Source organism: Ischnura elegans, chromosome 12, assembly GCF_921293095.1.
Source record: "Ischnura elegans chromosome 12, ioIscEleg1.1, whole genome shotgun sequence".
NCBI lineage: Eukaryota > Metazoa > Arthropoda > Insecta > Odonata > Coenagrionidae > Ischnura > Ischnura elegans.
In genome coordinates this window covers 74,559,455-74,568,894 of record NC_060257.1, presented here as the reverse complement: position 1 = coordinate 74,568,894, position 9,440 = coordinate 74,559,455, and the positions used below count along the sequence as shown (strand labels likewise).

Sequence of the window (9,440 nt, the reverse complement as noted above, 5' to 3'; positions counted from 1 at the left end):
CTTCTCCCTTGTTACCGCTCCATGCCCGTCTCCTGCCGCTAAAGCGCCCTCATTCAATTAAAATACGTGACTTCATCGCGATCAAATTTTCAATGTCCTACGCCCAGAGATATGTTTCAACTCCTGCGTTCGCGAAAATTAAAAATGGATTCTTTCGTACCAACGAATTCGTTGTTATTTTTATGGTACCAAAAAGAAACTCCGCTAAAAAAAATTGAAGGGATGATGACGGATGAGGGGGGAAAAAACCTGAAAAACGAATTGTTTTGTATAGCTACTCTTTTGATGCTCTTTCCGCCAATTTTTTTCGAGATTATATTTTTGAAGTCCTCTTAAAAAATCACCGGCGAAATTAATTCATCCCTCCAATTTGGTTCGGCGTGTTTCACTCCGGGAAAAAAATACAATTACGGGGAAGGCCTGAGCTTCGTGTCAGTGGAAATTACACGGAAAAAACGTCACCGATCGGAGAGTATTTTGAGTTACTTCTGAATGTGTATGTAAAATTGACGAGCGGGAAGAATTCTTTTATTTTGTGATAAACGGGAGGTCGTAGTATCACTCAATTCGTGCGAAATGTATTTTTAAACGTAAAAAAATGTATTTTTAACGTTTTCGTCATCTGAATGCCACCCGTGGAAAAAAAACAATTGCACTATCTAGTTGAATTTTATCTAAAAATGAAGGAATTGAACTTTGTCCATGACGTAAACGCGTGATTGTCTTAGTTATTCTTGAATCGGATAGGAATCACCATTTGGTAAACTCTGAATGAAGTTCTAGACTCATCCTATACACGTACGGATTGAGATAGGGGCTGGTGGGGGATAGTCCTCCTGGGGTATCCAATTTACACTAGATAAAATGGTAATTTTGTTCAGCTGTCGAATACATACAGGAGACTAGAGCCTTTTTGGACCTTTCATAATAAGGAATAAATACTTAAATTGCATTATACGTACAAACTTACCATGACGTAGAATCACTAAAATTTACATTAATGATTGTCTAAAAAACTTAATTCTCTGAAAAATTAGCAATGTGACAATCTAAAAGTGCTGACGAAAGCCTTGAAATTTTCAAAATTTCCTTAACTCCCTGGACCCCCGATGGAAGGTTACCCCCCAGGCTTCCCAATTAGACCTCCCTTGTCCCTATCCTGGATCCGCAACTGGTCGTATTTTAATGCCTTCTAATTTTGGAGTATATGAAAATTACATTTTGTAAGTTTCTCTTGTGATACATAGTAGATAAAACCAGGGTTTCGTAACATAGTCACATCTTACCAGAAAGTATAGCTATGTTAAAAAGACTGGACCCATTAAATACCATAAGGAAATCTTACAAAGTGTAGTTCCCACAATGTAAAAGTTTTGTATAATAAAACCTGATGTTGTGGGTTACTTTCAATTTTTTCCGGCTATGGCCTCGTTTATGCTAATATTTATAAGCATTTGTTAAGATTTCCACTGGACATATTTGTAAAATCATGAAAATATATGGACTCAGCGAATAATACTCACAAAAGTACGGCAGTTTAATACAGCTGCATAGCTGACTTCGTAAAGTTGTGTCATTCTTTTCTTAAACATAATAGCGGAACCTAAAACAGTTTAAATAAAACATTAGAATTCTTCCGAGTTGTTGCTTTCACCTCCTTAAACCTATCAAATGTGTCAATGATTCGCCTAAATCTCTTTTATCGCTGGTATCCCACAAATCCTAAATGTAAAGAGAACGTATTTAGAAAACACATACAAAGTTACCAAATTCTCCTCTCTCACACCAGTACCCAGAACCTTGATATAAGTATGTGGACAGGTACTGAACTGATTAACTTTTGCTCCATTTAGCACATTTTTGAGATCGAAATGGAATTTAAAAAATATTACTCCACTATTATATTTGGCAATTTAATTATATTCTAAGCAGCAACGTCTTTTTTTGCCATCAGCTTGTCCAACGTTGTCAATAGGTTATTATTTGATAGCAGAGCTAATATTATATCAGAGCATAAATGAGTAAGTGGTGATGATAGGATGATAATACTTGTGGAAATAATTGTATTTGACACATTTTTAATTTAAATTCGGTAACAATTAAAAAGTTATTCGGTTTCCATTGATGTTGATTTTGTTTGAATTTTCAACAGATCCTAATGTGTATTTTCATTTTAAATAGGAATATATGTTGCATAAGATTGTAAATTGGAATTTTATCAATAATTTGTAAGGCCGAAATCCGCAGTTGTTATTCACCTTTCGTGTGTGATTAAAATTCACCGCAATTCAGGAATATTTTTTCTTCCTTAAAAATAATTTTGTAATTTAGATTCAATGAGGTGGAGGGACCGTTTTCATTTTATCGATTACTTAGAAATGCATTTGTTATAATTTCATGGAATGCTATGCTAATTTCTGCCAATGATATCATAAAAAATACTCCGGACCATATTGAAATTACCTTGCAAATATATAGTGCGATAAAAATTTTTAAAATTTCAGGTACTTTCTTAATCAGCTGATATTTTAATAATTTGCGATTCACATTTTTACGGTTAGAAACTAGAACTTCCGGGTAAGGATTTGGCTCGTGATCTGCAATAATAATAGGTAGCATTTAAATTTAAAACATAATATGGATTTAATTTCTTGCAGTCTAAAAATTCCTAAAGGTTTTCGGCTGGATTATATTTTTCGATTATTTTACACTGTGGATAGCTTTCGAATTTTGGCTGTCGAAGTTTGTTGGTGTTCGTTGACCATTGATTTTTGCGTCAATAGACCCTTGTAAAATGTTTCCAAGAAAAAAAGGTGGCTTAGATAAAAGAATGGAATAAATATTCTTACCTGCTACTAAGATACTCCTAGAGACGAAGTCAAGACGTAATTATTTTATGTTTAAAGTTTCAAAACCTGATTCAAGGTTCAGAAGTCAATGGAATTGATAGAATAATACCGCACTCCTCGCAGAATCACCCAAATTATTATGAAGTACTTTAAATACGTCTTCTTCATGCAAAGGTCACTCGTAGTCAGATTTAATGAGACAAAATATTTATTTTGGCACATTAATTGACATAAATATGAGGATATATGAATATCCTTGCCTCTAACAGTTACCTTAGACTTTTTCGGTGAAATAGGGAGTGAAATAATAATTGTTTTCTACCATTGGAATGGTTGCAATAATTTGCTTGCTCTGTTGCAAGAATTTGCTTTTAAAAACGCGTATGGTAACTAGTTTTCAAATGATGGCAATTAAACAAAACTTGAAAAAAGTTTATTTATGAATATAAATTGTCTCACTATAAATGAAATAATGCTAGTATGAGTGAATTTTAGTTAATTTTGCCTTATTTTCATAATGGAAATATTTCACAAAATTAAGCCTCAGACATTTACATTAGTTTACGATTTAAAAGAGTAAGATAATAAGTTGTTAAATCTCTGGTTAATGGAACTCATTTTATGCATTGCTATAAAGAACTTAATCATGAACCACCTATATTCCTATTGGCATCATTGAAAATATCAATATTAGTGTATATGTGACATAGGTATGGAGATCATCAGTTATTATCCCATTCATTGAATATCTTAATCTCACAATCATCGTGAAATTATCTTGGAGTACCATTGTAAATATAACCACATTTACTCTCATTTACTTAGGTTAAGTAAAGGTAAAAGGGAGACCAAGATTGGATGAAAAAACATAATTCCAAAGGTATGAGTTTATTGTTCTGATGTTTTGAATTGCCTCACTTTACAGAGTTGCTATTATATTTTCTTACAAGAGGAATTAAATACAAGATTCGTGACACCTCATAGAGGGCGCGTAATTTCTGTAAAGTAGGGAAGTGGTTATGGGTCAGCATTTCAGGAGTTGTGCGTCGTTGTACTGGTAAAGGATTTTCTTCAGGTAATGTGGGGGAGTGGTCGGAATAAGGATTTGGATATCTACATCATGAGCAGAGCGATAGGACGATCATCAAGTCATTAGAGAATGCGTTTCAAACTTCGCAAGTGAGCCAAACGGTTCAAAAACACAACCAACTGAGCTCCGGATAGTGAGGTAGAACCATATCGTTAACATCGTATCAATTGCTATTCTTGCGTCAGAAGAAAGCAGTGATAAGTTGTTCACTTCTTATGGTTTCCACTACCTTTGCAGCCATCGTTGATAGGGATGGACAAAGATATTAATATTTGCAGTCATTAGGAAAACTAATGAGGCTCAAAGATCGTCCGCACCCTCCGTTTTCTCATGATCAAGAGGTTAAGTTGTTGAGGGTGAATAGGATTTAGTCGACGCGGTAGGAGATGGCGTGTCCGGGGTTGTTGACGACGGTGGTGAGGGTGGCGGGGCGGACGTGCTGGGCGGCGTAGGGGAGGACTCCATGGGCGTAGGGGAGGACACCATGGTGGGCGTAGGCGAAGGGGCTGAGGATGGCCTGGCGGCGGGAGCGGCTCTTGGCTTCGGCGTGAGCGGCGAGGTGCTCGGCGCGGGCGGCAACAACCTCAGGGGTGTCCTGGACGGGCTCGGGAGCGACGAGCTCAGGGTAGACGGGGGCTTCGGGGACGGCGGGGGCGACGGGGAGGTCGTTGGAAGCCACGCGGAATCCGTGGACGGCATCGGCGGTGTAGTGGGCTTGGACAACCTTGCCCTCGGGATTCACGTAAGAGTAAGACCCGGTGACACCACCGAAGGCATCGCGGACGGCAGAGTGTGCCTGGTCGTGGGTGGCATGACCGAATGAGGCCTGGCCGAACTCATCCTGTGGAAAGAGAAGGAGAAATCATCGTGAGAAGAGGGATAACGTGTTGGAAAATGATAAAAGTGCGGTATTTAACGCTTTTCTCCGTTACCCACGCTCGATGGAGTTAAGGGTTGTTAATCAAAGTGAAAAATATGAAGCATTTTTGTGTATGAAATAATTATTTATTTGAAAATTATTGTAAATTCAGAATTAAGCATTAATACCTGTATATAAATGTCTAGTGAAAAGGATCAAATTCTTGTTTTATCGAAGGAATTTACATTCAATTTCATTGGATACATATTTTACGTGAAGGTATTTAATGCATTGTAGTTGGTCAGTGGTTTCAAGTAAGCTTTTAAGAAGCCGATTAAAAAGTATTATTTTGAATACCGAAGGAGGAATTCACGAAAAGAGGGATAAAACATCGAGAAGTGATAAATGCGTGGGAATTAATGCTCATCTCCGTGTTATGCTATCCACGTTAGATGGAGTTAATCGTGGGCTATTGCACATTACATTTCTAAAACAGTGACATTTATAAAAAATACCTATTATACATATTGATAGTGATTGCAATCGGATATAGATGGACCTTTGGTATTTGGTAACGTCTTAGTATTTGTTATCTGAATAAGAAAATATAGAATTAAGTACTCATAGATAATGACAATAATTTAGCAACAAAATTTTTAATTTTGCTGGATCGTAATGAATCCGTGTGATTTATGCGTGTAAAATAATATTATTCGGATATAATTGACTATTACCAGTAGAAGTATGACAGATTCAGTGAAATTTCAGGCGTTGAACTCTCCAATGGTAAGCATTACAAGGATTTACCAAAGTTGTTGGCAAATAATTTTTTTTCAATTACATGTTATTGATTCTGTGTGTCACCATCTAATGAGTGCGCAATTCAGACGTTGAACTCTCCGGACTGTAGCTGTAGCTCAAAAGGAATGTACACTGCATAGTAAATTATCCTACTCAAAGTATATGAAATACGGGTTTTAATTGAGGAATTTTAATTAATCGAGTGAAATATATTTTATAAGTGGTACAAAAATTAATGGGTACCTTTCGTATTTGATTCTCATGGCATATATGAATTTTGGTACATGAATATGTATATAAATTAATGAATATGGTATATAAATTAATTAAAGATTGCGGAAAAGAATAGTAGAGTAAGAGGTTAGGTATATCACCGCTAGAAAATAGTGAAGGGGGTATTGCAAAGGTAACATGGTATATTAGATAAATGTCATCATTGGAATTGAAGTCTATGAAGTTAAAGAGTCATTTTTCATATTTTGGATTTGAAATCCCTCATGGCTCCAACTGACTCCTAAAAATGTTCACTAAATAATATTTGCATAGGAATGTGTTCGTGAAAAAAACATTCGGGCGTTGAACTCACCTGAGCGTGGTACTGGCTCTTGGTGGCGAGGGCTCCGTGGTAGGCGTAAGGTGCGACGTTGTAGGCGTAGGGAGCAGCAATGGGTGCGGCAATGGGGGCCACAGGGGCGGCGACAGGAGCGGCAACAGCGGCGCGGAAGCCGTGAAGACCGGTGTATGGGTAGGCGGAGTAGGGATAGGCAGAGTAGGGGTAAGCACCGTAAGCGCCGTTCCAGTAAGGAGCAACTGATGAGTAGGCAAAGCCTAAATCACCAGCAACGGCAACAGCCAGCACAGCGGAGATAACGACCTGTGAAATAAAAAGAAAATGTTAAGATTACACTCTCCATCCGATGTAATCACAAACATCGCTATCATTCCTATGGTTAGCCGAGCTAATAATGTAATATTTCCATCTACGTCTAAAGGTGTTAAAATTTTGAACTATCATACAAATTGATTTTTTAAATTAAGTAGATGGAAATAGCAGAAAAGGAAGAAGTTGGGTAAAATATGCCCATGAAGCAAATGAAGAAGAATGCGAAAGATATGAAATACGAAGAGATGTGCCAAGATTAGCTGATATGAGAATTGAGTGGAGAGCTGTGTCAACCAATCTTTGGATTATTGACCAGTGATAATGAATAATAGGATATTACATCAATTGCTACTAATTTTTCCTGACTTTTTCCTTGCGTGATCATCTTAAATACCAAATGACTTAGAAGCCTAAAGCGTTGAATCAGTACGCTTTTAGACACTGGAGCTTGGCCTATTTTGTATATCGAAATTATTTAACTTTACTTGGTTATCTTACTGTTTTTCTTACCCTTGATTAGCTCGAAAAATCAAGAATAGATATGATTACTTGAACCGTTGTGAATAACCTGTCACCCCATCAAAATATTTTGCGGTTTTATCCTGTTACCAATTATCACAGAAAGAGAAGATGTTTTCCCGTACTTAAATCCCCAATACCTAGTATCACGTAATTTAGCATCAGAAATCATTTTTATACGTCATTGATATCAAGGTTTTGTTGTGCAACTGTCCATGTTATGTATTTTCAGTTTTATTTTGCACGTTTTTCTGTTAGCGCTTGAAGTATAGCGTGAACGAGTTCGTGGAGATTTCCCGTTTTTGCGATTTCTGCGGTATTATATAGCATGTATAATATATATTATATATCACTACCGTCCGTTAAGGCGTGAAAAAGAATATGCTGTCGTGGAAATGTTTGCTTTCAAAGCTATATCACTTTCTCCTGCCGTTAGCATATCCCGTAACAATCAAGGGCGACCACAAACTACCTCATGGTGTTCCTTTTGCTTCTCAGCTGGCCGGCGCCGTTCCGTTCTGTCCTCTGTAGCTACTAATAAGCCTTGCCGCATTCGGAGTGGGAACCAATGAACAGCATCATTGCAGCATTAATCTTATAAAAGATGGGTCCCTGACTCAACATATTACTAATCATAAAACTCGACTAATTTTATGTGTAATTAATAACTCATGGTAAAAACATGATGATATCTTGGATCATTGATATCGTGTTGTTAATTACATATTTTAAACTGCTGAGGAATTTGTTTGGTAAAATTTGAGGCAATATCTGATTATACTTCGTCGCACGATCTGTTGAAACTTATTTTCCTTTTGTATCAATATTATGTTTTATGTATAAATAATTTAATTTATCGATTCGGTTATACTCATGGTATTCAACGCAAGTTGCTTTTGTTTTGTAAAGTTATTGCATATTTTCCGAAGGAATTCTTGCTTTATATCGCAGATGTTCTTGTTAAACAAGGCGGTCTAGGGAAGTACTAATAGTACTCCGCGTGTATAGAGTATCAAATATTTCTCTTCTTTAATAGTCACTTTGTCTTTCATGTACTATCTGCTAAATCCACCAGAAATAATTTGCAGTCGCATGCATGTGTGCTTACATTATATCGGATTGGTAATATTTCTCTCCCAAAAATACTTTTTAAGTTTGATGTGGAAATATATTAATTCAGTGCTTGATATTCAATGAAGCAAATTGTAAAGTTATTTTGTATTATATCGGCGAACAGGCAGTTACTGAGAAACGGACTTGAATCAGTCATGAAAAGATTTCTTTCCCTTTGTCCTACTTCAAATTACCTCTGGTATCCTTGGATACTCATCGGACTATTGATCACTATAATGTCAGTCGAAATATATTAAATTTTATGTAAGAAAAAATATAAGGAGATTTTTGGCAAGAAGTCAGCGAAGAAGATTTTCAGAAGATAGATCATATTATCAAGAAAATAAATGTCGATTAATAGCCCATATTATAGCTCATTACCCCGTGGAATTCGTATTGCTTAGGCCATCAGTGACGAGAATGACGACTTATTTCCAATATTTATTCCAAAATATTTACAATAGCAAGGATTATTAATGAAACTTCATGAATTTGATAGATCACATCATCAAGGAAATAATTGTCGATTATCAGCCTAAAGTATAGTTTCTTCTACAGTTATATTCGAATCGCTTATTCTATCAGCTACGAAAGTGGCGACTTTGTAAACCCGTTTAAATTCGCGCAGGTGGCAAAAATCTAGAGACTGAGCGGAAATCCTCTATTTAAATATTCGTACACGTGATGTTAGAGATTAAACCTTTCTGATCCAGAACTGTTTCTCGGAGAAATTAAATTTCAAGACTTCTCACTTTAAAAATGTGACATTTTCCTACTCAGTCATAAATATTGTGGCAGCTACATACTTCGCTATTAAACTTGGCAGCTCAAAAGAACACGTAGTTTAAATCTTTGCTGAATAGAGCTAATATTTTTTTACATTTTTGATGTTACTGAGAAGTTTCATTGGGCTATAATGGGTCACATGCTAGTTTCTAATGACTTTTGCTTTTTGAGTTTGTGATTATACAAATTATTTTTGCACGCTATATCAATTACAGCTCATGCCACGAACTTTTTGGTGAGCTCGGGAGAATTGTGAGTGATGATAAGTAATGCTGGGATCACTTACCAGGACCTTCATGGTGACTTCCTTGCCTCTCAAAGAGCTCAGGGATGGATGCTGTCGGTGTCCGCGGTCGGTCTATATATACATCGTCCGCCCCTCCGCGCTTCACCCCAGGCCCCATCCTCCCCGCCACCGCCCTTAGTCTCCTTCCGTCTTCCTCATTGGACCCCACCCATTTCTCCTCTAGCTGTCTCTCATTGACCGAAATGATTCAAGACCTTCGATGAGTTCCCAAAATTATATCCGGTGGAAAAATA

General features: G+C 36.8%; 1 protein-coding gene across 1 annotated transcript; it reads right to left on the bottom strand.

Moving 5' to 3' along the window:
* Positions 1-3,721: 3,721 nt before the first annotated feature.
* LOC124169533 (larval cuticle protein A1A-like) lies at positions 3,722-9,230 on the bottom strand. Its single transcript, XM_046548170.1, has 3 exons — positions 9,187-9,230; positions 6,186-6,473; positions 3,722-4,780 (listed from the first exon to the last, which is right to left on the bottom strand). The coding sequence occupies exons 1-3, from the start codon at positions 9,196-9,198 to the stop codon at positions 4,307-4,309; spliced, it is 774 nt and encodes a 257-aa protein (XP_046404126.1). The 5' UTR covers positions 9,199-9,230; the 3' UTR covers positions 3,722-4,306.
* Between the last annotated feature and the right edge of the window lie 210 nt (positions 9,231-9,440).

Coding starts and splice junctions, on each gene's coding strand:
- LOC124169533 (XM_046548170.1), bottom strand. Junction 4,781..6,185: donor AGAGCCAGTACCACGCTCAG/GTGAGTTCAACG, acceptor CTCTTTCCACAG/GATGAGTTCGGCCAGGCCTC.